Raw genomic sequence first — 27,288 nt, 5'->3', positions numbered from 1 at the left:
AAACATATTTAGTTCCATAAATATCAATTTGAGCAATGGCCCATCTCCCTCTAGAGTCAACTAAGACTTGACAAGTTTTATATACCAGCATCTTACTAGCTAAGATAGCAACTCCCCTTATATAAACTGCCTGAGATGAACATACAACTGTATTATATCCAAGCTGATTAAGCAGTGCCCGATCTTTATATGGTAAGTGGGTTTCTATAAAAACATACATTGGGGACGGTGCATCTTTAGCTCTTCACTTACAAGTTGATGTTTGCGTGCGGTGCTTAGCCCAGATACGTTGCAACATAAACATTTGATTATCCCCATAATATAACAAGAGACAACTTGTCTTTATCAAATTTTCCTAAAATGTCAACGAGTAATACCACTCCCCCAAACACAGAAAATATCAGATCCAACCCCCCTTTGCTTTTACCCTGTACCACACCCCCTCCCCCACCCCCTCTCTGAATCCTCCCTCCCAGTACCCACCCTGTAGCTACAGAAATGAATCACCCCCTCATTGCTGTCAAAATAGGTAGGTTTGGAGGAAGGTTGCACACAGAGTGCCACCGAGCCGTTTATGTAACTTGAGGGACAAAAAGCACAACAGAAAATATATATCATATATATCATCTGGGAAGAAATAAAGAAGAAAAAAAGAAAGGAAAAGGAGAAATAACTTTTTAGTTGTCAATTATAGTTTGTCGATTCAAATTATTTGGAAGTCAAGGGACTTCTGAATTACAAACCTCTAATGATTCTCTAAATCTTCCACTCACTCTCCTATATCCTTGCAGGCGCTGCTTGCGTTCTACTATGAATCCCTCTCTTTTTTTATTTCTGCCTCTTGCCTTCACTTTATCCACCACATAGCCATCATTTTCCTTGTTCTGTGTCTAAATTGCATACCCTTTCTGATGATGGGTAGCAGGGACATACATCTTATAATATTACTAATAAATAAAATTTTATGTTAACTTGCTATTTTTTACTAGTCTTTAAGGGCACCAGACTATTACATAGAATCCAGCATTAAACATGTCTCCATTGATAGCGTGTAGACGAGACTAAAGTTTGAAAGGGCAGAAGCCAAGATTGATCTACTAAGTTAAGGGCTTGCTCTCACCAGTCTCACCAATTTTAGTCAGAACCTTCCTCTTTGACTGCCCGCCCCACGCACCCACTCATCCACTTGACAGGACAAAAATGTGACACTATATGTCCTACATATCCCCCACACTGCACACACTGTTGTGTTGCTTGTTGTCTTCAGGAAGATGTATCACAGTATTTTTGAGGTTTGCCCTGTCACAACATTTTAGAGTCTGCACAGAAATTCTTTGGATTAATGTGTCCAGGTAGTTGAAATGTAATGGTAACACTGGGCATCAATTAATAAGATACTTTGGGACCCCACCACCCTCTTGCCCCAAAAGCTTTCAATTATGGGATTTATTCTTCTTTGGAGATCGGGACTTCTCTGACTGAATTGCTATACAGTATGCAGGTACATTATGTTGAGTATTCAGATAATATATACTAATGCGAAAAAGGTGCGTGTTACCATGAAACATCTAACAGGGACACAAGGAAGCTGAATGCCCCTTGCAGCCACAGGAACTCAAACAGTGTGGCCCCTGATTTTCACGCAGCACCCTTTTTCAACCTCTTGGTGAAATACTGTCTCAATTTGAAATGCAGTAGCTTTGGAATGTATGGTGCATTTATTCCACCAAACGTGCCACTCAAATGTCCCCATCATTTTGTCTTTCAGTGAGCAAAACAGATCTTTTCTGACCTGCATGGTAAGTTTACTGCATTCGTTAAGATGTATTACCGCTCATACTTCCGCATTGTCCATTATTAAGATTCTCCATCTTATATGCTCTAATTAGCACACCTTTAGAAGTATACTTTGCTGGAGAGGAGGGTTCTGTATTTTCATAATCAGTGTTGACCATTTTCAATTCTATTGATTAAGGCCATATGTGAAGATCCTCAACACTTTGGCTCATGTTTCTCCTTTAGATACTGTTGGAGTCATAGGACTTAGATTCCATTATTACATTAGGAATTAAGTGATGGCAGTCTACCCTGATTTACTACACACAATCATACCCTGAGTTGTGTCATTTTGTAGCCACCCAAAAAGCCATCATCAGTCCCTGAGGCTACAAAGCTCCCTGTTTACCGTGCCACACACCTGGCTAGGTTGAGTGGGAGATGCTAGATGAGCCTGTGTATGGTCACGGCTGACATATTTCTGAGCATGGATAGCATGGATAAAACTGTTCCTTCTACTTTCACCCACCTATTTTTTAGAATAGCCAGTGGTGATCACTAACTATGGTGGTCCTCTGGTCCATCAGGGTGATGGACGTGCAACCTCGATGTACATTCCATCATATTTTGAATAAGGTTGTTAATCTGTTAAGCATAACTAAAACAGAATTTACATTGATACTCCTAGTCTGTAATTGATGTGTGTGAGTGACTGAGCTCCTATAATAACAAATAGACATAGCTGCAGACACAACACGTTTAACGGCTTCAGAGAGACATTTCATCTGAAACCAAGTCTCAATCACAATCAGTGAAAGCAAAGGGAAGCAGAATACATGCAAGATACACTTAGCTCAATAATCTAGGTTTATGCAAGATTACACTTGCGTAATAGCAATTACACACACCACAACCCAACAAGATGCAATTTGCAAACCTTGGTGCTAGAATATTCGTGAAGTAAAGGGTTGGGCTCATTTGTTTGTCCTGTGTTGTATGACAAATATGAACAGTGTATGAGAACGCGCCATGCTCACTGGGTTTCTTTGAAACAATGGCCTCTTCCTTCAACACAATGAGCTGTCAGGAACACCCAGGACCTAGTCTTTGTCTCGCTAAGATGTGGATGAAGGTATGACTGAAGCTCATGTCTTCCAAAATTAATTGATTCATTAGTTTATTTCGGATCACAAGGACCTATCAAACCACAATAAAACAACAACACTTCCCAATATTAAATATTCACAAGGGGGGCGTGGCTACGCAGGGTAGTGCTATGGTCGCTGCTTGAACCAGCCACGTTACGTTCAAGCAGACTCCCCCCGTTATCATCCACCACACTAATCCTTCAACTGCGAGCAGTTTCCGTGACCGGAGGGTTCACAGGTCCAGCCCCTGAAAGAGCGAGAACGATCGACCATCGGAAACCAGAGATACAGTCCCGGCCGCTTGAGGCCTACACTGGGAGCCAACGCCCGGGCCTGGGGTGAATACAGTGGCCGCGAACCTGCCTACGCATGGGGGCAATGACGGCCACATATCCAGCTCAGCGGAAGTTCATCGTACCCAAAAGCGGGGTGGAAATACTGCAAATAATTCCGTCCATGGACACCTGAAGTATCGTAGGGGGCCGGAAACACCCACACAGCACAATCAAGGGAGCCTCAGCCATGACACAGTGCCAATTCCTTTAAAGCTTGAGCTCGGAGGAGTGACACGGCAGTGCTCCAGTGCTTGGGGGCTCGGAGTGAGTTGTGGAATCTTCCCTCCTAGTTCCGCCGGCCTCTCCGTCCCCAGGGGGCCTCCCCTCCCCCTGGACTCACGCTGTTACTGCTCGTGGTGGTTGAGGTCCCTGTGTGGTACAGGACAGCAAGGCCTCACTGCTGCTGGGGTTAGCCGACAGGGAGGAATAGAGGTGAATGGAGACCCTGACTTCCGCCCTCAAGGGACGGACGTACATAGCTGCAGAGATCCGCGTTAGCAAGGGTTTGCGCTGACTCCACCAGTCCTCCAGACAGTCGTCTGTCAGTGCTTCGGTGTGGAACAGAGATCTGCGTCGGTTGGTGTGGGGGTCCCTTGGGTCCCCGGAGCGCATCCCTAATTCTGACACTGGAGATTCCGGAGCTTGTGGTCATTGGCCTGCCTCGTCTTTCCCTCAAGATCCCATCTAACTCCGGCCCCTGGTGAGACGAGTCTGACTCAGTCGTACTTCACCTTGCACACTTTCCTGCCGGTCACTGGGAGCTGCAGCAGCTAATTACCGTCCTAGTGGGAAGAGTGCAAGACAGCAGGAGGGACGAACAAGATGTCATCGACGATGGGCACCAAACCAGTGCAAATGAACAAGCTAGACTGCTATGCCTTCCCCAAGGATACTCTACCTGACCCAGCAATCTGTGACAAACGCTCTGGCAAGGTGGGGGAAGACAATCCCACACCCACTTTGAAGGACGTGATGGAAGCAATCACAAGGGTCAAAACATCCCTGGAACACAAGATGGACTCGCTCTCAATTGATATGACTCTTATTCATGCAGAAGGTCAATGAAAAAGTCAAACAGGTTGAAATTACCACAGTGAGCCTGGTGGACGACACAGCACAACTTGAAGGTGAAGTCAGAGAGCTGAAGACCTTCCGAAAGTTCGCAGAAACGAAGCTGGATGAATATGAAGGGCGCCTCAGACGAAATAACATCCATATCTTGGGGGTTCCAGAGAAGTCAGAGGGCCAGTCGCAAGACCTCTTCATGGAAGATCTAATCCCCGCGCACTTGCAGCCTAATGGACTGTGTACATTTTTCGTAGTAGAGAGGGCGCACAGGGTCCCCGGGGTCAGACCAAAGCCTGGGGCTCCTCCCTGTCCACTGCTGGGGAGAGTCCTTAACTTTCGGGACAGAGATGCGATTCTTCAGATAGCCAGAGTGGCCCAACCACTCCGATAAGAAAATGCGGATATTACCCTTTTTCCCAGACTTTACTCAACTGGAGCAGAGGCAGAGGAGGTTCTTTGTAACAATCAAGAAGAAACTCAGAGACAAAGGCCTGAAATATGCCATGCTATTTCCCGCCTGGCTCCGGGTGGAGGCGGAGGGAAGGGCATGGTTTTTTGAGCACCCAGAGGCGGCGGCCGAATGGTTGGAGATTAGAGGAGAATGATACGATACCCTCAACCAGCCAATCAGATCAACACCTTGCGAAAAGGACAGACGCAGTGGGACTGCGGAGCCCGTCTTTGCAGGAAACTGGACACTTTCCCATTAAGGGAACAGGTATTTGGGACTGATGTCAGAACTGTTGAATGAAGGAACACCCTCCATGACAAACAGACTCAATTCTTACAGCACACTCTTATTTGGGGTAGTTGCAGTAACAGATATACCTGGGGAGTCTGGATGGGGCACCATGTACCTCAATTTTCTCTCTTAGTTACCTTGTTGGGCGACAGGCACCCTGCAAGTTTTCCTATGGGCAGTTCTGTGCCCAGAGTGCAGGGAAGCAGGGAAGGGGTGGTTGGGTTTGGGTACCACAGTTGTTGATTGTTGTTGTTTTCATGTCGACAGATTGTATTGACCTTGACCAATGACTACACAGTGGGATAAAAGTGCCAAAATTCTGAGCTGGAATGTTAACGTGCTAGGGTATAAGATCAAACATAGTGTAATCCTGCAATATATTAAGAGGCAGACTCCAGATATTGTACTGATTCAGGAGACTCACTTAGTGGGCAACTCCTGTAAGGCTTTAAACAGATGGGGCTACAAACTGGTAGCACTTGCTGGCTTCACAACCAGCTCCCAAGGAGTGGGCATACTGATGGACTCCACATGGATGGATGATCGGGGACAATATGTATGTGTTTCGGGGCGCTGGGAGGTGAGGGTGCTGACTCTTATGTCAACCTATGCGCCTCCTGGTCTACAGAGTGAAACCTTTAAAGACCTAGGTACTATCCTTCTCTCCCTCCCGGAGGGCCTCCTGATGGTGGGCGGTGACTTCAATGCCGTGGTGTTGGGCTCTCTCGACCGTCATCCACCACGTAAGATCAGACCTTCTTACAAATGGATGCCTAACTTCTTGGAGGCAATGGGCTTAGTAGATGAGTGGAAAACGTCCAACCCCGACAGAGTTCAACACACATTCCATTCAGGGGCACACCACAGCTTTCGCGTATAGACTATCTCCTAGTTCCTCAGGTAGCCCATATTCATGAGATTAAACACCTGGCAAGGGGCATTTCTGACCACTCTCCGGTGTGGTCACGTATCGTCCTGGATCGTACAAGGGTAGGAAAGATCGCACCCATTAACCCCTGGTATATCCGTGACCCGAAAATCCAGAAAGCTTTACTCCAAGCTATAGATCACTACTTTCACGAAAATGAAGGCTCAGTAGATTCGGCCCGGACCCTTTGGGAAGTATTTAAGTCAAGCTCTGTCCCTAATAGCGGGCGCAAAAAAAGATAGACAGAAGCAAATTGCAGAAACTGAGGAGGAGGTTCTCAGGCTGGAAGCTGAACTACAATCAGAGATAGCTGACGATACTCTCCACACACTGCACCTCAAACAGGAAGAATATAAAGCATTGGCCACTGATAGGGCTAGACTCCTGGGGAGAGAGAAGCTATGCAGACTATATAACCTTGGGATAAGGCCGGGAAATTAATTGCATGGCTCTACAAAAAGGATAAGGCCAGTAGGATAGTTCCGGAATTGAAGGGTTCTGACAACGTAGTGATACTTGATCCACAAGACCCAGCTAATCAGTTTGTCGACCATTACTGAGAGGTCTACCAAGCTAGTGGGACATACTCGGATGAAGACTCCAGTCTCTGATACAAGACATTACACATCCCGCTCTGACAGAAGATAATCGCCACTTTTTAGACTGTGATTTTTCCAATGACGAAATAGCACAAGCTATCAGGTCGCTACACTCAGGCAAGGCCCTAGGATCAAACGGTATTCCGATCGAGGTATATAAACTTAGACCTGATAGTCTAGCTCCATACCTCTGACCTATGTTCTTAGAAAGCAAGGAGCTGGGAATGCTACCATTTGACCAAAGAGTGGCCACCCTAATCACTATTCATAAGGAGGGCAAACCAAAGACAGGCTGTACCTCCTACAGACCTGTCTTTTTGCTCAACGCAGAACCTAAAATCCTAGCTAAGCTCCTAGAAAACCGCCTGGTGAAGGTGATCAGTGGCTTGGTTCACCCTGACCAGTCGGGTTTCATGCCACATCGGAACAACGCACTGAACCTACGAAGAGTGCATGGTGTGTTAGGGAGAGTAGCAACAATTGAAGAGGCAGCAATAAGAGTATGAACAAAAACAGGGATTGGAAGGTCCAAGGGAATATTTACCGACCACACACAACTATAGCCCCCTAAACGTACAGTATATAGCAATAACGAATAGCGGTGGGTCAAAAAACTGGAAGTGACTATCTATGCAACTGACAAAATGTGTCGATCAACTATGTAAATGACCTAACATTACTCAAATCAGGATGGTACTTCATTCATGTTTTGAAGAAAAATACCCATCAGTATTCGACCTGTGACGCCCTTTTCATCATATGGGTGCCTTCATACCACGAAGGAAGGTGGTTTATACCAGTCATTTTGAACATTAGACTGGAGCTGGGCACAGTGATGTATAACCAAACTGTGGGCGACAGGAGACTACTGTTAAGCAGTGCAAATGAAAAGTGTAGGGTGTAAAGAGGTGACAGAGTGCTGTTTAAAATTAAATAGACAGGAGGAAAACAATTTTAATAAACACCTCGCTGCTTCTAAATCAATAAAAAGTAGTGCGAATCTAGTAGTTTAACAAATAGCTACTAGCAACTTCTTAACTGGTCGACATGTTTCTGCAGATTTGAGGACCCCAGAGGTGTCCACTGCTTTCTTCAGGACCTATGTCGCTACTGCTTAAAACTGTGAAATATAAAGTGAAAAAATTATTATCACCGGTTTTTTTTTTGGAAAGGTCATTCTCCCAGCTGTTTGTTTCGTAATCCAAATGAACAGGACACAAAACGGCAGTTGCACAAAAAGACAAAACACAGTTAGTACACACTAGATATTCATTTTACTCATTGTTTAATATATCTAGTCTGTCTCAACTCTGCAATGAATATTTCATTTCGCCCTCATTCTGTCAATTAAATTTAATTCAAACAGAGATGATATCATCCTTATCTCGGTGATTTACTTACCGATTTATATAGGAGAGAAAAGCTCCACCTCACCTGGCTACGGCTCAGGTAATTGAAGCACCGCTCTGAAGGGAAGGAAAGAAACAAATGGACATGTCAGCGACTGCTGACTTCACAAAAACATTCTCACTGGTTCGGTGTGCACCGAGATCAACATTAAATAAGTGGTTTGATTAACAGCCCCAAAGTATATGGGACAACTTGAAGCCAACAGCACTGGTCTTGTTGTTCGTTGACAAAGTGCTGTAGTAAGATACATGGGGACCTGATTGCTGATGATATAATCAGGACCAACTCTGTGCGTCATTCTAGTAAGATCTTATGGAAATAGACATCATAGTGTGAAATATATTGCAGGTACAGCATGTACTGCCAAAGTGTTCTCTGCTTCTGTTTGACTGTTCATTTATTATTTAAAAGCCAGCGCTATTTAGAGTTTTGTATGCGCTGGGTTTTGATCTTTAACAGAGACTGGTTATCGTAAACACTCTGTTGCCAAACTGATTCTAGGTAGCCACCATCATCGTGAGAGCCATGTCTGCCTCTAATGTAGGAGCGCCGATGTCACTGACCCGCTCCTGGCGTTTTTTTTTAAAAGTAAACAACAGGTCCGCCAATATACAGATGAAAGACCTGAAAGGGCAATATTTATTATCCTTACCTGGCCGTCGGTACTCCAGGCGTCCCTCCGGGCCGTTCGGGGAGGTACCGGGCGGCCAGGACAAAGACCTATTTACTTCGTCAAGACACGCTGGCGTGATGACGTCATCCGTGCGTGTTTGTCACGTGATACTGGGAATCATGGGAGTTGTAGTCTGAACTCCGATCGCGATGTTATAGACTACATCAACGTCACGTCCCTGATTGATTTAATCATATTTCTTGCCATAAGTGACACTCTGTTAGAATGCACGCCCTGATGTGGGTAATCGGGTACCAGTCAACTTAGGCCTGTCCTTCCTGTGTCGAGGGACACATAGATATCTGGCCCCAAAGCCCTGCCTCACTATCGGACAAGCAATGACCTAACGGTCTGCGTCCAAAGAGTTTTTCAAAGTGCCAAATGTTTCACTAAGTAATGACACCACACCTATAACAACCATAGCTCATTGCGAGATGTCCTAAGTACCGTGTCACACCTATATCTCGGGGCTGGACATGCCATATCCTTTGTTAGGATCCATTCAGAGCCACAACCAAAGAAGGCGGAGGGGCGATGATAGGTGGATGAGACCGTGTTTACTTATAAAGACATCCACGGAATAACATCATTCAAACCCTCTTTGTCAGAATTAAGAGTATATACCCACTTCTGTTCCTTCCTGAACAGGAATTTTTGGACATCTGTTATGTGGCTAGGTATCAGGGGCTGTTCTATTATAGTCCATGTAAAATCATTGTGGACATGCCCTACCTCTATAAAATGGTTAGTCAATTTGGTTGATTGTTTACGGCATCTGATCGTGCTCTTATGCTCAGATATGCGAATTTTAATTTTTCTTGTGGTCATGCCCACATATTTAAGGTTGCAGGGGCAGGTTATTAAATAAATAACATTATGGCTGTTGCAGTTTGTAAACCGTCTCTGCTCCCAGGAACGTCCATTGCCTATATCGATAGTAGTGGTCCTCGTAGTTTGGGGGCATGCCACACAGTTCCCACATGGGTGGTGGCCCTTCACAGCTGGCATATCCCATAGTGTACCCACTGCCCTCGGGATAGCTGACCGGGGTCTTGTATGCACCAATTGGTCTTTGAGATTCTGGCCCCTTTTGAAGGCGAACAACGGCGGGGGCAGGGTGTCTTTCCCCGTGTTTAGGATAGCCCAATGCTTTCTAGCGATCTTCTGGATCTGATTGGATTGGGTTCCAAAGGTATTCACACATGTGATGCGTTTTTGTTCAGCTTTAGTTGTTTGGGGTTCTAACAAACTCTCTCGGTTATTTTTGAAGGCCCTTTTCTTTGATTTTCGTAATAGATCTTTTGGGTACTTCTTTTCGATCAAATTGCGCTCAAGATTCTTAGACTGTTCTTCAAAACTCTCTTTCGTAGAGCAGTTTCTCTGTATTCGTAGAAACTGCCCATAAGGCAAATTGTCTCTTAAAGCTTTAGGATGACAGCTTTCATAGCTTAATAGGGAGTTCTTCGCCATTGGTTTCCGGTAGAGTTCTGACTGTAGACCCATTGGGGTTGCTGTTATTTTGAGATCCAAGAAGGCCAGGTGGTTTTTACTATACTCTACAGTAAAGCGTAGAAACTAATTTCTGCTATTCAACCAGATGTGGAAGGCCAGTAGTTCTTCTGTAGTGCCACGCCATATGACCAAAATGTCATCAATGTAACGTTTCCATTGACGTAGATGATTGAAAAAAGGGTTGGTATCATTCAGAATGAATTCCGGTTCGAATTTATGAACATATAAATTCGCCAGGCTCGGGGCAAAAACGCTGCCCATACTGGTCCCCGAGACCTGCAAAAAGATGCAGTCTTCAAACTGGAAGTAGTTTTCTGTCATGGCTAGATTAGCCAGAGCCATAATGAAAGTAACAGGCGTGATCGACCCTAGGTCACGTTCAAGTAGTAGAGTCTCTATCACCTCAAGAGTCTCTCTCTGAGGGATTGATGTATATAGAGTCTCTACATCAAAGGACACTAGTAGATCTAGGTCCATATCAAACGCCACGTCAGGTAGCATCCTCAGGACATCTTTAGTGTCTTGTACGAAAGTTGGCATTTCGCGGACCATAGGTCTTAGAAAATGGTCTACGAAAGTAGAGAGGGGTTCTAATAACGACCCTATGCCCGATATTATTGGGCGGCCTGGTGGGGGTCTCTGTGCTTTATGTACTCTTGGCAGTACATAAAAGTACGGCATCACCGGATGACTAGTTTCTAAGTACAAAGCCTCATTTGATGTTATCCATCCCTCTGAGAGCGCTTCCTCCACATTGTGGGCGATAGTCAGTGATAGTCTCTCAGTTGGATCTGCTCTGAGTTTTTTGTACGACCTGGTATCACTAAGTTGACGGAGGCATACTTCCCGGTAAGTGGGAGTGTCCAAAAGGACAATTGCTCCCCCCTTATCGGCAGGTTTAATCACCACTGATCCATCCATAGTTAGATTTCTTAATGCGTCTCGTTCATTCTTCGGGAAGTTCATATATGGTCTGTGATTCCGTTGAAATAGACTATTTATGTCACTGTCTACCGCCTCTTCAAAGGCTAGTACCTTTGCTGGGAGGCCTGTAATGGGTGGATTATAGGTAGATGGTCTTTTCAGGCCTGTATTTTTATCTTCCATAGTCAGGTCCAACGGAATCACAGACCATATATGAACTTCCCGAAGAATGAACGAGACGCATTAAGAAATCTAACTATGGATGGATCAGTGGTGATTAAACCTGCCGATAAGGGGGGAGCAATTGTCCTATTGGACACTCCCACTTACCGGGAAGAATGCCTCCGTCAACTTAGTGATACCAGGTCGTACAAAAAACTCAGAGCAGATCCAACTGAGAGACTATCACTGACTATCGCCCACAATGTGGAGGAAGCGCTCTCAGAGGGATGGATAACATCAAATGAGGCTTTGTACTTACAAACTAGTCATCCGGTGATGCCGTACTTTTATGTACTGCCAAAAGTACATAAAGCACAGAGACCCCCACCAGGCCGCCCAATAATATCGGGCATAGGGTCGTTATTAGAACCCCTCTCTACTTTCGTAGACCATTTTCTAAGACCTATGGTCCGCGAAATGCCAACTTTCGTACAAGACACTAAAGATGTCCTGAGGGTGCTACCTGACGTGGAGTTTGATATGGACCTAGATCTACTAGTGTCCTTTGATGTAGAGTCTCTATATACATCAATCCCTCAGAGAGAGACTCTTGAGGTGATAGAGACTCTACTACTTGAACGTGACCTAGGGTCGATCACGCCTGCTACTTTCATTATGGCTCTGGCTAATCTAGCCATGACAGAAAACTACTTCCAGTTTGAAGACTCCATCTTTTTGCAGGTCTCGGGGACCAGTATGGGCAGCGTTTTTGCCCCGAGCCTGGCGAATTTATATGTTCATAAATTCGAACAGGAATTCATTCTGAATGATACCAACCCTTTTTTCAATCATCTACGTCAATGGAAACGTTACATTGATGACATTTTGGTCATATGGCGTGGCACTACAGAAGAACTACTGGCCTTCCACATCTGGTTGAATAGCAGAAATGAGTTTCTACGCTTTACTGTAGAGTATAGTAAAAACCACCTGGCCTTCTTGGATCTCAAAATAACAGCAACCCCAATGGGTCTACAGTCAGAACTCTACCGGAAACCAATGGCGAAGAACTCCCTATTAAGCTATAAAAGCTGTCATCCTAAAGCTTTAGGAGAAAATTTGCCTTATGGGCAGTTTCTACGAATACAGAGAAACTGCTCTACGAAAGAGAGTTTTGAAGAACATTCTAAGAATCTTGAGCGCAATTTGATCGAAAAGAAGTACCCAAAAGATCTAATACGAAAATCAAAGAAAAGGGCCTTCAATAATAACCGAGAGAGTTTGTTAGAACCCCAAACAACTAAAGCTGAACAAAAACGCATCACATGTGTGAATACCTTTGGAACCCAATCCAATCAGATCCAGAAGATCGTTAGAAAGCATTGGGCTACCCTAAACACGGGGAAAGACACCCTGCCCCCGCCGTTGTTCGCCTTCAAAAGGAGCCAGAATCTCAAAGACCAATTGGTGCATACAAGACCCCGGTCAGCTATCCCGTGGGCAGTGGGTACACTATGGGATATGCCAGCTGTGAAGGGCCACCACCCATGTGGGAACTGTGTGGCATGCCCCCAAACTACGAGGACCACTGCTATCGATATAGGCAATGGACATCCCTGGAGGCAGAGACGGTTTACAAACTGCAACAGCCATAATGTTATTTATTTAATAACCTGTTTATTTAGCAACCTTAAATATGTGGGCATGACCACAAGAAAAATTAAAATTCGCATATCTGAGCATAAGAGCACGATCAGATGCCGTAAACAATCAACCAAATTGACTAACCATTTTATAGAGGTAGGGCATGTCCACAATGATTTTACATGGACTATAATAGAACAGCCCCTGATACCTAGCCACATAACAGATGTCCAAAAATTCCTGTTCAGGAAGGAACAGAAGTGGGTATATACTCTTAATTCTGACAAAGAGGGTTTGAATTATGTTATTCCGTGGATGTCTATATAAGTAAACACGGTCTCATCCACCTATCATCGCCCCTCCGCCTTCTTTGGTTGTGGCTCTGAATGGATCCTAACAAAGGATATGGCATGTCCAACCCGAGATATAGGTGTGACACGGTACTTAGGACATCTCGCAATGAGCTATGGTTGTTATAGGTGTGGTGTCATTACTTAGTGAAACATTTGGCACTTTGAAAAACTCTTTGGACACAGACCGTTAGGTCATTGCTTGTCCTATAGTGAGGCAGGGCTTTGGGGCCAGATATCTATGTGTCCCTCGACACAGGAAGGACAGGCCTAAGTTGACTGGTACCCGATTACTCACATCAGGGCGTGCATTCTAACAGAGTGTCACTTATGGCAAGAAATATGATTATATCAATCAGGGACGTGACGTTGATGTAGTCTATAACATCGCGATCGGAGTTCAGACTACAACTCCCATGATTCCAAGTATCACGTGACAAACACGCACGGATGACGTCATCACGCCAGCGTGTCTTGACGAAGTAAATAGGTCTTTGTCCTGGCCGCCCGGTACCTCCCCGAACGGCCCGGAGGGACGCCTGGAGTACCGACGGCCAGGTAAGGATAATAAATATTGCCCTTTCAGGTCTTTCATCTGTATATTGGCGGACCTGTTGTTTTCTTTTTAAAAAATACGCCAGGAGTGGGTCAGTGACATCGGCGCTCCTACATTAGAGGCAGACATGGCTCTCACGATGATGGTGGCTACCTTGAATCAGTTTGGCAACAGAGTGTTTACGATAACCAGTCTCTGTTAAAGATCAAAACCCAGCGCATACAAAACTCTAAATAGCGCTGGCTTTTAAATAATAAATGAACAGTCAAACAGAAGCAGAGAACACTTTGGCAGTACATGCTGTGCCTGTAATATATTTCACACTATTATGTCTATTTCCATAAGATCTTACTAGAATGACGCATAGAGTTGGTCCTGATTATATCATCAGCAATCTGGTCCCCATGTATCTTACTACAGCACTTTGTCTACGAACAACAAGACCAGTGCTGTTGGCTTCAAGTTGTCCCATATACTTTGGGGCTGTTAATCAAACCACTTATTTAATGTTGATCTCGGCGCACACCGAACCAGTGAGAATGTTTTTTGTGAAGTCAGCAGTCGCTGACATGTCCATTTGTTTCTTTCCTTCCCTTCAGAGCGGTGCTTCAATTACCTGAGCCGTAGCCAGGTGAGGTGGAGCTTTTCTCTCCTATATAAATTGGTAAGTAAATCACCGAGATAAGGATGATATCATCTCTGTTTGAATTACATTTAATTGACAGAATGAGGGCGAAATGAAATATTCATTGCCGAGTTGAGACAGACTAGATATATTAAACAATGAGTAAAATGAATATCTAGTGTGTACTAACTGTGTTTTGTCTTTTTGTGCAACTGCCGTTTTGTGTCCTGTTCATTTGGATTACAAAACAAACAGCTGGGAGAATAACCTTTCCACAAAAAAAAACAGGTGATAATAATTTTTTCACTTTATATTTCACAGTTTTAAGCAGTAGCGACATAGGTCCTGAAGAAAGCAGTGGACAACTCTGGGGTCCTCAAATCTGCAGAAACATGTCGACCAGTTAAGAAGTTGCTATTAGCTATTTGTTAAACTACTAGATTCGCACTACTTTTTATTGATTTAGAAGCAGCGAGGTGTTTATTAAAATTGTTTTCCTCCTGTCTATCTAATTTTAAACAGCACTCTGTCACCTCTTTACACCCTACACTTTTCATTTGCACTGCTTAACAGTAGTCTCCTGTCGCCCACAGTTTGGTTATACATCACTGTGCCCAGCTCCAGTCTAATGTTCAAAATGACTGGTATAAACCACCTTCCTTCGTGGTATGAAGGCACCCATATGATGAAAAGGGCGTCACAGGTCGAATACTGATGGGTATTTTTCTTCAAAACATGAATGAAGTACCATCCTGATTTGAGTAATGTTAGGTCATTTACATAGTTGATCGACACATTTTGTCAGTTGCATAGATAGTCACTTCCAGTTTTTTGACCCACCGCTATTCGTTATAGCAATAAGAGTATCCCTAGATGCGACAATGGCATTCGACACTGTCGAAGGGCCATATGTCTTTGAAGTCCTAATTAAGCTAGGGTTTGGACCAAACTTCATACAATGGGTTAGGCTCCTTTAGTCGGAACCCCTGGCACAAGTCTTGGTTAATAATAAGAAATCGGTAGCATGTTATTTGAGTCGGGGAATCCGTCAGGGATGCCCCCGTTCTCCTTTGGTGTTCGCCCTGGCCTTGGAGCCCCTAGCTACCCTGTCATACGAGGGTTACGCTGGTCTCCTGACTGGGAGGATCGTATTTCACTCTACGCAGACAATATATTGCTTTATCTGGCCTCCCAGAACGCATCACTCATAGCAGTGTTAGAGATATTGGCAATTTTCGGGAGATATGCTGGATTTTCTATAAATTGGGGTAAGTCTCTTATCTCTCAGGAACTGCCCAATCCAAACCAGTGCAAACGGTTTCAAATACCTAGGCATTTTTATCTCCCTCAACCAGACACTCTGTTCCCACCGAAATCTCCTCCCACCCATTCAAAGACTGAAGCGGGACATTGTGAGCTGGAAAACACTTCCTATCTCACTACTGGGCAAAGCAGCCCTCTTTAAAATGATGATTCAGAAAAGGGGGTGGTGATGAACAGAGTGTCTGAATTAAGCAGACCACTCTTACCCAGTCCAAAGATCAGGGCTTGATCCATCACCGTTATTTAGCTCACTGCCCGATCCCAGCTCAGAACCTGGCTATATGCAAATTAGTCTGTCCCTGGCCCAGTGCATCATGGGAACAGGGCAGACCAAACTACCAAGCCAATTCTTCACCAGAAAGGAGACAAGCTTCCGGGGACCGGTTTCTGGCATTTCAGCCGTCGTCGGCCCGGCTTGCTTGAATCCTGATGGAGCAGTGAGCAAGGGACTCATGTCTGAGTATACCCTGCCACACCTATAGTGGCCAAAAACGATTCAGAAAAGGGGGTGGTGATGAACAGAGTGTCTGAATTAAGCAGACCACTCTTACCCAGTCCAAAGATCAGGGCTTGATCCATCACCGTTATTTAGCTCACTGCCCCATCCCAGCTCAGAACCTGGCTATATGCAAATTAGTCTGTCCCTGGCCCAGTGCATCATGGGAACAGGGCAGACCAAACTACCAAGCCAATACTTCACCAGAAAGGAGACAAGCTTCCGGGGACCGGTTTCTGGCATTTCAGCCGTCGTCGGCCCGGCTTGCTTGAATCCTGATGGAGCTGATGGAGCGTGGAAGGGTATACTCAGATGTGAGTCCCTTGCTCATTGCACCATCAGGATTCAAGCAAGCCGGGCCGAAGACGGCTGAAATGCCAGAAACCGGTCCCCGGAAGCTTGTTTCCTTCCCAGTGTAAGAATTGGCTTTTGTAGTCTGGTCTGCCCTGTTCCCATGATCCACTGGGCCAGGGACAGACTAATTTGCATACAGCCAGGTTCTGAAACTGGGATGGTGCAATGAGCTAAAAAACGGTGTTGGATCTAGCCCTGATCTCTTGACTGGGTGAGAGTATTCTGCTTAATTCAGAGACTCTGTCCATCACCACCCCTTGTTGTAAATATTTTTGTCCACCACAAGCGTGGAAGGGTATACTCAGATGTGAGTCCCTTGATCATTGCACCATCAGGATTCAAGCAAGCCGGGCCGAAGACGGCTGAAATGCCAGAAACCGGTCCCCGGAAGCTTGTTTCCTTCCCAGTGTAAGAATTGGCTTTTGTAGTCTGGTCTGCCCTGTTCCCATGATCCACTGGGCCAGGGACAGACTAATTTGCATACAGCCAGGTTCTGAAACTGGGATGGTGCAATGAGCTAAAAAACGGTGTTGGATGTAGCCCTGATCTCTTGACTGGGTGAGAGTATTCTGCTTAATTCAGAGACTCTGTCCATCACCACCCCTTGTTGTAAATATTTTTGTCCACCATAAGCGTGGAAGGGTATACTCAGATGTGAGTCCCTTGCTCATTGCACCATCAGGATTCAAGCAAGCCGGGCCGAAGACGGCTGAAATGCCAGAAACCGGTCCCCGGAAGCTTGTTTCCTTCCCAGTGTAAGAATTGGCTTTTGTAGTCTGGTCTGCCCTGTTCCCATGATCCACTGGGCCAGGGACAGATTAATTTGCATACAGCCAGGTTCTGAAACTGGGATGGTGCAATGAGCTAAAAACGGTGTTGGATCTAGCCCTGATCTCTTGACTGGGTGAGAGTATTCTGCTTAATTCAGAGACTCTGTCCATCACCACCCCTTGTTGTAAATATTTTTGTCCACCATAAGCGTGGAAGGGTATACTCAGATGTGAGTCCCTTGCTCATTGCACCATCAGGATTCAAGAAAGCCGGGCCGAAGACGGCTGAAATGCCAGAAACCGGTCCCCGGAAGCTTGTTTCCTTCCCAGTGTAAGAATTGGCTTTTGTAGTCTGGTCTGCCCTGTTCCCATGATCCACTGGGCCAGGGACAGACTAATTTGCATACAGCCAGGTTCTGAAACTGGGATGGTGCAATGAGCTAAAAAACGGTGTTGGATCTAGCCCTGATCTCCTGACTGGGTGAGAGTATTCTGCTTAATTCAGAGACTCTGTCCATCACCACCCCTTGTTGTAAATATTTTTGTCCACCATAAGCGTGGAAGGGTATACTCAGATGTGAGTCCCTTGCTCATTGCACCATCAGGATTCAAGCAAGCCGGGCCGAAGATGGCTGAAATGCCAGAAACCGGTCCCCGGAAGCTTGTTTCCTTCCCAGTGTAAGAATTGGCTTTTGTAGTCTGGTCTGCCCTGTTCCCATGATCCACTGGGCCAGGGACAGACTAATTTGCATACAGCCAGGTTCTGAAACTGGGATGGTGCAATGAGCTAAAAAACGGTGTTGGATCTAGCCCTGATCTCTTGACTGGGTGAGAGTATTCTGCTTAATTCAGAGACTCTGTCCATCACCACCCCTTGTTGTAAATAATTTTGTCCACCATAAGCGTGGAAGGGTATACTCAGATGTGAGTCCCTTGCTCATTGCACCATCAGGATTCAAGCAAGCCGGGCCGAAGACGGCTGAAATGCCAGAAACCGGTCCCCGGAAGCTTGTTTCCTTCCCAGTGTAAGAATTGGCTTTTGTAGTCTGGTCTGCCCTGTTCCCATGATCCACTGGGCCAGGGACAGACTAATTTGCATACAGCCAGGTTCTGAAACTGGGATGGTGCAATGAGCTAAAAAACGGTGTTGGATCTAGCCCTGATCTCTTGACTGGGTGAGAGTATTCTGCTTAATTCAGAGACTCTGTCCATCACCACCCCTTGTTGTAAATATTTTTGTCCACCATAAGCGTGGAAGGGTATACTCAGATGTGAGTCCTTTGCTCATTGCACCATCAGGATTCAAGCAAGCCGGGCCGAAGACGGCTGAAATGCCAGAAACCGGTCCCCGGAAGCTTGTTTCCTTCCCAGTGTAAGAATTGGCTTTTGTAGTCTGGTCTGCCCTGTTCCCATGATCCACTGGGCCAGTGACAGACTAATTTGCATACAGCCAGGTTCTGAAACTGGGATGGTGCAATGAGCTAAAAAACGGTGTTGGATCTAGCCCTGATCTCTTGACTGGGTGAGAGTATTCTGCTTAATTCAGAGACTCTGTCCATCACCACCCCTTGTTGTAAATATTTTTGTCCACCATAAGCGTGGAAGGGTATACTCAGATGTGAGTCCCTTGCTCATTGCACCATCAGGATTCAAGCAAGCCGGGCCGAAGACGGCTGAAATGCCAGAAACCGGTCTCCGGAAGCTTGTTTCCTTCCCAGTGTAAGAATTGGCTTTTGTAGTCTGGTCTGCCCTGTTCCCATGATCCACTGGGCCAGGGACAGACTAATTTGCATACAGCCAGGTTCTGAAACTGGGATGGTGCAATGAGCTAAAAAACGGTGTTGGATCTAGCCCTGATCTCTTGACTGGGTGAGAGTATTCTGCTTAATTCAGAGACTCTGTCCATCACCACCCCTTGTTGTAAATATTTTTGTCCACCATAAGCGTGGAAGGGTATACTCAGATGTGAGTCCCTTGCTCATTGCACCATCAGGATTCAAGCAAGCCGGGCCGAAGACGGCTGAAATGCCAGAAACCGGTCCCCGGAAGCTTGTTTCCTTCCCAGTGTAAGAATTGGCTTTTGTAGTCTGGTCTGCCCTGTTCCCATGATCCACTGGGCCAGGGACAGACTAATTTGCATACAGCCAGGTTCTGAAACTGGGATGGTGCAATGAGCTAAAAAACGGTGTTGGATCTAGCCCTGATCTCTTGACTGGGTGAGAGTATTCTGCTTAATTCAGAGACTCTGTCCATCACCACCCCTTGTTGTAAATATTTTTGTCCACCATAAGCGTGGAAGGGTATACTCAGATGTGAGTCCCTTGCTCATTGCACCATCAGGATTCAAGCAAGCCGGGCCGAAGACGGCTGAAATGCCAGAAACCGGTCCCCGGAAGCTTGTTTCCTTCCCAGTGTAAGAATTGGCTTTTGTAGTCTGGTCTGCCCTGTTCCCATGATCCACTGGGCCAGTGACAGACTAATTTGCATACAGCCAGGTTCTGAAACTGGGATGGTGCAATGAGCTAAAAAACGATGTTGGATCTAGCCCTGATCTCTTGACTGGGTGAGAGTATTCTGCTTAATTCAGAGACTCTGTCCATCACCACCCCTTGTTGTAAATATTTTTGTCCACCATAAGCGTGGAAGGGTATACTCAGATGGGAGTCCCTTGCTCATTGCACCATCAGGATTCAAGCAAGCCGGGCCGAAGACGGCTGAAATGCCAGAAACCGGTCCCCGGAAGCTTGTTTCCTTCCCAGTGTAAGAATTGGCTTTTGTAGTCTGGTCTGCCCTGTTCCCATGATCCACTGGGCCAGGGACAGACTAATTTGCATACAGCCAGGTTCTGAAACTGGGATGGTGCAATGAGCTAAAAAACGGTGTTGGATCTAGCCCTGATCTCTTGACTGGGTGAGAGTATTCTGCTTAATTCAGAGACTCTGTCCATCACCACCCCTTGTTGTAAATATTTTTGTCCACCATAAGCGTGGAAGGGTATACTCAGATGTGAGTCCCTTGCTCATTGCACCATCAGGATTCAAGCAAGCCGGGCCGAAGACGGCTGAAATGCCAGAAACCGGTCCCCGGAAGCTTGTTTCCTTCCCAGTGTAAGAATTGGCTTTTGTAGTCTGGTCTGCCCTGTTCCCATGATCTACTGGGCCAGGGACAGACTAATTTGCATACAGCCAGGTTCTGAAACTGGGATGGTGCAATGAGCTAAAAAACGGTGTTGGATCTAGCCCTGATCTCTTGACTGGGTGAGAGTATTCTGCTTAATTCAGAGACTCTGTCCATCACCACCCCTTGTTGTAAATATCTCTTTAAAATGATGGCATTACCCCGCTTCCTATACGCATTACAGAATTCTCTAGATCCAGTTCTGGCATCATATTTCAAGGAAAATGAAAGCTTACAGAGGGACTTATTGTGGGATGGAAAGCTCGCATAGCCTTAAATAAACTGTCACTTACTTGGTATGACGGGGGGCTTAGCCTTCCAGATATCCGAAAGTACTACTGGGCGACGACACATCTCACAGCAATCAATCAGGGCACCTACGGGCGCCCTGATGACCCGGGATACGCCATGGATTGGTGGCTTCTGTCCGGTGGGAATTATAACAGGTCACTCTACTCCTGGCCCCGGAAACACTTATTGACTGGACCAACTAAAACCATATTTGGCACATAGTTAATAGACATCTGGGTTGGGACCGGAAACTCACTTTGGCTACCCCTTTATGGTACTCTGAAAAGGTGGGGAACCTGTGGAGGACTAAAGGCTTCGATAAATGGGATCTCATTGGGATTGCACATGTTAGAGACTCGTGGGCCAAAGGCAAAGTAGTATCATTCGCCTCTCTACAGCAGCAATTCCACCTAGCCGATTCAGAATTTTTCAGATACATTCAGATACACCACACCATTGAATCCCAGCTTCCAAGAGGCTCCTCCCCCCAGAAGCTTAGCCAATAGAAGATAGACTGTTAGATGGCCACCGACCTGAAAAAGCCATCTCCCTGATTAACAAAAAATGAATCAATGATATGCCTGACCCCCTCCAGCCACTCAGGGAAGCAAAAATGGACGCATGACGGTATTGAGCTAGATGATGAGGAATAGCAAGAGGCAGTGTCTTCCCCGTGGGTGGTGGCTAGACAGGCAAGACTGTGTCTGGTCCAACTTAAAATTCTTCACCAAACTTATATCACAGGGCCTGGTTTAGTCTGTATAGGTAGAGCAGATAAAGGCGATTGTAGGCGACAGTGTGGTGGGGAGGGTACATTCATGCACATACTGTGGGAGTATGACCTCGTACAAACATACTGGCATAACATACACAACATCTTTAGGGAAGTAGCCACACTTGACCTACATGTGGAAGCTCGGCCATGTATATTGAATGTGTGGGAGCCCACTGACCTCACTAGCTACAACAAGCAATGGGTCACACTGGGGCTTATGTTAGCAAAAAGAAATATAGCACAACTGTGAGGAGCCTCGCAGCCACCTACAATCGTAGCTTGGAAAAAAGACCTAGACTGTGTGTTGCCCAGGAGGAAAACCCTACCCCATAACATTATTCCCGTTGTGTACTGTATCATGTATCTTCAAGCATATGTACCTGCTGTAAGGTGTACTCTGCCTCCTCTGTCTCATATTTTGCATGTCGATGAACAAGTTTAATAAAAAGAATTATATACTCACAAGAATTGAAGCTCAATTAAAAAACAACAAGCATTTGCAATGCAATCGGTCTCGCCATTGGAACCTTATATGTATTTAGCTATGCAGCACATTAGCCTGGGTGCTGAAGCATCTACTGTTGTTTAACATGGTGGAAAGTAAGCACCAAACTGCATGACACGCCAGGTATGGGAAAACATGGAGATAAATATATTGCCTTTCAGTGGGAAATGGTATAGTCCAAAGCTCTGTTTTTGATTTAAAATCAGGACTTTTGGTGGTCATATCACTGAAAATACAAGATTTGAAAGATATATTATTGTCTAAGGATGCTGGTGGAAGACAATTTCTATGGACTGGAATCTAGAGAATACTAAAGCGATTCTGGTATTTTACTGACCTTTTCTGGTCGTTTTCTATCAAGAAAGTTAAATAGAGGCAGTTGGCAGAAAAATTAAACAACATTGGCATAGCCAATAGGTCTCGCCTTTTGGATATCATAAGTGTTTAGTCAGAGCTATTGGCTTTGCCAGTGTATTTAAGCTATGTTGTGTGGCTGTTGTGCAGCATGTTGCAAAAATATAATAAAAAGAGTTATAAGCATTTTTGTTACCTTATATATAATCATAGCAGAAAACATATAAATCACCATTTATTAATAGTATGGTGCAGGTCCGTAAATGGTACTCATTATCCTGAATAAACTAGAATCAAAATGATATGCATAATAGTATGCAGCAGTGCAGCAGTTTAGGGAATAAGAACACGTGAATTACAATGCATATATCACCATAAAAAACACAGGCCATAGCGCTCTTGCGCTTCTATTATACCCCTTGTGGTACCCAATACACCATGTAAACCGCAGAAGCCTCTGGCCGCCTCCTACACGGACTGTAGTAGTTACTGAGTCCCAAAATGATGACGCATGGCCTCCGTGGAGAACTCGCCAGTCATGTATCCACAAGACCTAGTGCCTCAAGTGCACCAGGTTATGGCCTATTGACTAGAGCCATGGCCACAGCGCAGTGGGTGGGTTGAGGGAGGGCACACACACTGCAAATCCCGAGGTGCAAGTTAGCCAAGTGCAGCCAGCTGCCGTGAGCGCGCACGGAAGCTGCAGGAGTTGCAGGAATAATGGTCGGACTGCGTGCGTGAGAGACCTTCGGTGATCTCTCCTAGTTGACTGCTGAAAATACAAGGCCACCGTATACCAGTGCCGTTGTCGCCTCAGCGTCCTTTGTTCTGTCGAAGTTTGTGGCGAGTTTAGTGACCTACATCTGCTGCCATTGCATACATACCCTCTGAAGCACGCAGCTGCAGGGCTCTTTAAAATATACCGTTTGTGTCCCTTTTTTAGCCTGCACGTGCGTGCATCATAAAACTGTGGTTCACCCCATTTAATGAGGGTAAAATGCTGCTGCATCCTTTGGTACATGTATGAATCTTTCATTATTTAGTTTTTTAAGGACACCCAATAACCTAAAACTGAAGAGTTCCTTCGCGAAGTGAACTACTTTTCTCAAAATGCTGCCTTTTCAAAAATAGGAGTGTCCCTCTGGTGTGTATTCTTTTTCCGAAACATTTATAGAAGAAGTGCAGGGGGTCCCTGAAAATGCTGACGGGGGCATACCTGGGCGTTTATTTCTGTACTCTGCTTTGTTAGCCACTTTGGATATTTTTTTGTCACCAACACATGCATACGTCCAAACACTGCGAGAGGGAGTGTTTCAGAGCACAGTTCGCCATCTCACTCATTTCAAATTGCATGTCATTAGCGCACGGCCTTACTCCATGCATGCATGTCAGCGGGTCCCCTGCGTGAAGGGGGCGAGAACAAAGGAACTGAGCATTAGGCGAGAGAGGGGACATTTTCTGTTGTGTCCATCATAATGAGCAGCTCGGCTTCTCTTGCACTCACCACGAGAGAAGATCCAGTCTATATTAAGCTAACCCTCTGCAACATCCCGCCCACAGGCGTCTCCAGATCAGCAGAAAGGCAAACAAAGACAGACTTGCCTCGTCACTCCTATTCACTAACCTTCTGAAAGCAAAGCACAGGAACCAAGCTAGTACAGCACGGTCGCCCTGACCTAGATGCGTTTGGAAACACTTTCAATGGGAATAAAAAAGGCAGAGGGGATAGAGAAGGAAGCCTGGCCCTGTTTCCCTTGCGGGAGCGGGCAGAAAACATCTGTTTGTAATTATTAACAGATGGTTCCTACTAGCTCCCGCAAGGGAATCGCCGAACGTGCACGCGTTGCCATTCAAAGCAATGCAACGCGTGCACGTTTTTGGCAGAAAAAGGGAATCGATGGCTAAAGGTCTCTTTCCTATGCAGCACATGTGCGCTGCGTAGGCGAGACCTAAGAATAAAGATCCTCAGCAGAAAGCAATTCTGTTATTTTACTGACCTCTACTGGTCCTATTTTATTAAGACAGTTAAATAGAGGTAGTTGAACAGAAAATAAAAGTCCCTAAGCGGAAGCAGACAAGTCCTAGGGCTGATCTCCAGAGCTCACAAACTCCATACACATATAAGTATACACTAACATAAGTATATACTAAAGTATATACAAGAGGCCTTGAATGCTCGACCTGAAAATGATAAAACTGGTAAAAACACAAATGTCAAGGAAAAAAGCACATGAGCATTACTTAAAACATGTTGTACTAAAATATCAAATTAATATCTTATCAAGACATAAAGTGCTGGCGCTTACTGGAGTTAATTAATATCTTCTTAAATAGGGTTCCAGAGTACTTTGATGACCATAACCTTTGTCATACTCCCCTCCCATCAATATGGAGCATGCCTTCATCTACAAGCTCTTCTCTTAGACGTTCCCTTTGGAGCCTTATTAGCCATGCTGCATAAAAGTATTTGGACACTGCAAAATACTTCTCTGGTATCTGTGCACAAGGCTCTGAATGCAGTGGAATACTGCCTGAAGCCCAGGAGGTTGCATACTGGATTAAGCCATTTCCGAGTCGACGGGAAAATGCAGAATATGTGTTTTTAAAATTACATTTCTGTGCTCTTACTTGTTTTCTGGTCGCTACTCCCCGGTCCACCACAGCCTGTGCTGATTGTGTGGAGGGAGGCTTAAGCGACACCACTTCCTGGTTGTCCCATCCTGGGCAGCCATCTTGGGGAGGTTGACGGGCTAGTCTCCCCCCTCGCCCTCACTATTTTAGGGCGGGAATATTGCGCGCACGATCACCTACCAAACGAAGATCATAGCGCTAGCGCTTGAATGTGACCAGGATTTCTGCAAGCTGCTATTTCGTTTTTAACAATTTTAAAAACCTATTGATGTGAGAATATGTGTTTTTAAAATTACACTTCTGCAAGCTGCTATTTCGTTTTAACAATTTTAAAAACCTATTGCTGTGAGAATATGTGTTTTTAAAATTACATTTCTGTGCTCTTACTTGTTTTCTGGTCGCTACTCCCCGGTCCACCACAGCCTGTGCTGATTGTGTGGAGGGAGGCTTAAGCGACACCACTTCCTGGTTGTCCCATCCTGGGCAGCCATCTTGGGGAGGTTGACGGGCTAGTCTCCCCCCTCGCCCTCACTATTTTAGGGCGGGAATATTGCGCGCACGATCACCTACCAAACGAAGATCATAGCGCTAGCGCTTGAATGTGACCAGGATTTCTGCAAGCTGCTATTTCGTTTTTAACAATTTTAAAAACCTATTGATGTGAGAATATGTGTTTTTAAAATTACACTTCTGCAAGCTGCTATTTCGTTTTAACAATTTTAAAAACCTATTGCTGTGAGAATATGTGTTTTTAAAATTACATTTCTGTGCTCTTACTTGTTTTCTGGTCGCTACTCCCCGGTCCACCACAGCCTGTGCTGATTGTGTGGAGGGAGGCTTAAGCGACACCACTTCCTGGTTGTCCCATCCTGGGCAGCCATCTTGGGGAGGTTGACGGGCTAGTCTCCCCCCTCGCCCTCACTATTTTAGGGCGGGAATATTGCGCGCACGATCACCTACCAAACGAAGATCATAGCGCTAGCGCTTGAATGTGACCAGGATTTCTGCAAGCTGCTATTTCGTTTTTAACAATTTTAAAAACCTATTGATGTGAGAATATGTGTTTTTAAAATTACACTTCTGCAAGCTGCTATTTCGTTTTAACAATTTTAAAAACCTATTGCTGTGAGAATATGTGTTTTTAAAATTACATTTCTGTGCTCTTACTTGTTTTCTGGTCGCTACTCCCCGGTCCACCACAGCCTGTGCTGATTGTGTGGAGGGAGGCTTAAGCGACACCACTTCCTGGTTGTCCCATCCTGGGCAGCCATCTTGGGGAGGTTGACGGGCTAGTCTCCCCCCTCGCCCTCACTATTTTAGGGCGGGAATATTGCGCGCACGATCACCTACCAAACGAAGATCATAGCGCTAGCGCTTGAATGTGACCAGGATTTCTGCAAGCTGCTATTTCGTTTTTAACAATTTTAAAAACCTATTGATGTGAGAATATGTGTTTTTAAAATTACACTTCTGCAAGCTGCTATTTCGTTTTAACAATTTTAAAAACCTATTGCTGTGAGAATATGTGTTTTTAAAATTACATTTCTGTGCTCTTACTTGTTTTCTGGTCGCTACTCCCCGGTCCACCACAGCCTGTGCTGATTGTGTGGAGGGAGGCTTAAGCGACACCACTTCCTGGTTGTCCCATCCTGGGCAGCCATCTTGGGGAGGTTGACGGGCTAGTCTCCCCCCTCGCCCTCACTATTTTAGGGCGGGAATATTGCGCGCACGATCACCTACCAAACGAAGATCATAGCGCTAGCGCTTGAATGTGACCAGGATTTCTGCAAGCTGCTATTTCGTTTTTAACAATTTTAAAAACCTATTGATGTGAGAATATGTGTTTTTAAAATTACACTTCTGCAAGCTGCTATTTCGTTTTAACAATTTTAAAAACCTATTGCTGTGAGAATATGTGTTTTTAAAATTACATTTCTGTGCTCTTACTTGTTTTCTGGTCGCTACTCCCCGGTCCACCACAGCCTGTGCTGATTGTGTGGAGGGAGGCTTAAGCGACACCACTTCCTGGTTGTCCCATCCTGGGCAGCCATCTTGGGGAGGTTGACGGGCTAGTCTCCACCCTCGCCTAATCTATATGACCTCTTCCCACCCCGCGCAGCGGTGACGCGCAGCGGTAGCGCCGTATACGCGCCGAAGAGG

General features: G+C 45.4%; 1 protein-coding gene across 6 annotated transcripts in view; it reads left to right on the top strand.

The window, feature by feature from the left end:
- LOC144772707 (uncharacterized) overlaps positions 1-27,288 on the top strand; it is a 650,472-nt gene that overhangs the window by 194,895 nt on the left and 428,289 nt on the right. For all 6 annotated transcript variants that reach the window (XR_013599827.1, XR_013599825.1, XR_013599826.1 and 3 more), the window contains one exon: positions 1,769-1,799. Coding sequence is in view for 3 of the 6 variants with exons in the window: in XM_078657201.1 (XP_078513327.1) it covers positions 1,769-1,799 (31 nt within the window). In the remaining 3 variants the exon portion in view is untranslated. The remainder of the gene's footprint in view (positions 1-1,768; positions 1,800-27,288) is intronic.

Source organism: Lissotriton helveticus, chromosome 8, assembly GCF_964261635.1.
Source record: "Lissotriton helveticus chromosome 8, aLisHel1.1, whole genome shotgun sequence".
NCBI lineage: Eukaryota > Metazoa > Chordata > Amphibia > Caudata > Salamandridae > Lissotriton > Lissotriton helveticus.
This window is presented reverse-complemented; position numbering and strand designations above follow the sequence as displayed.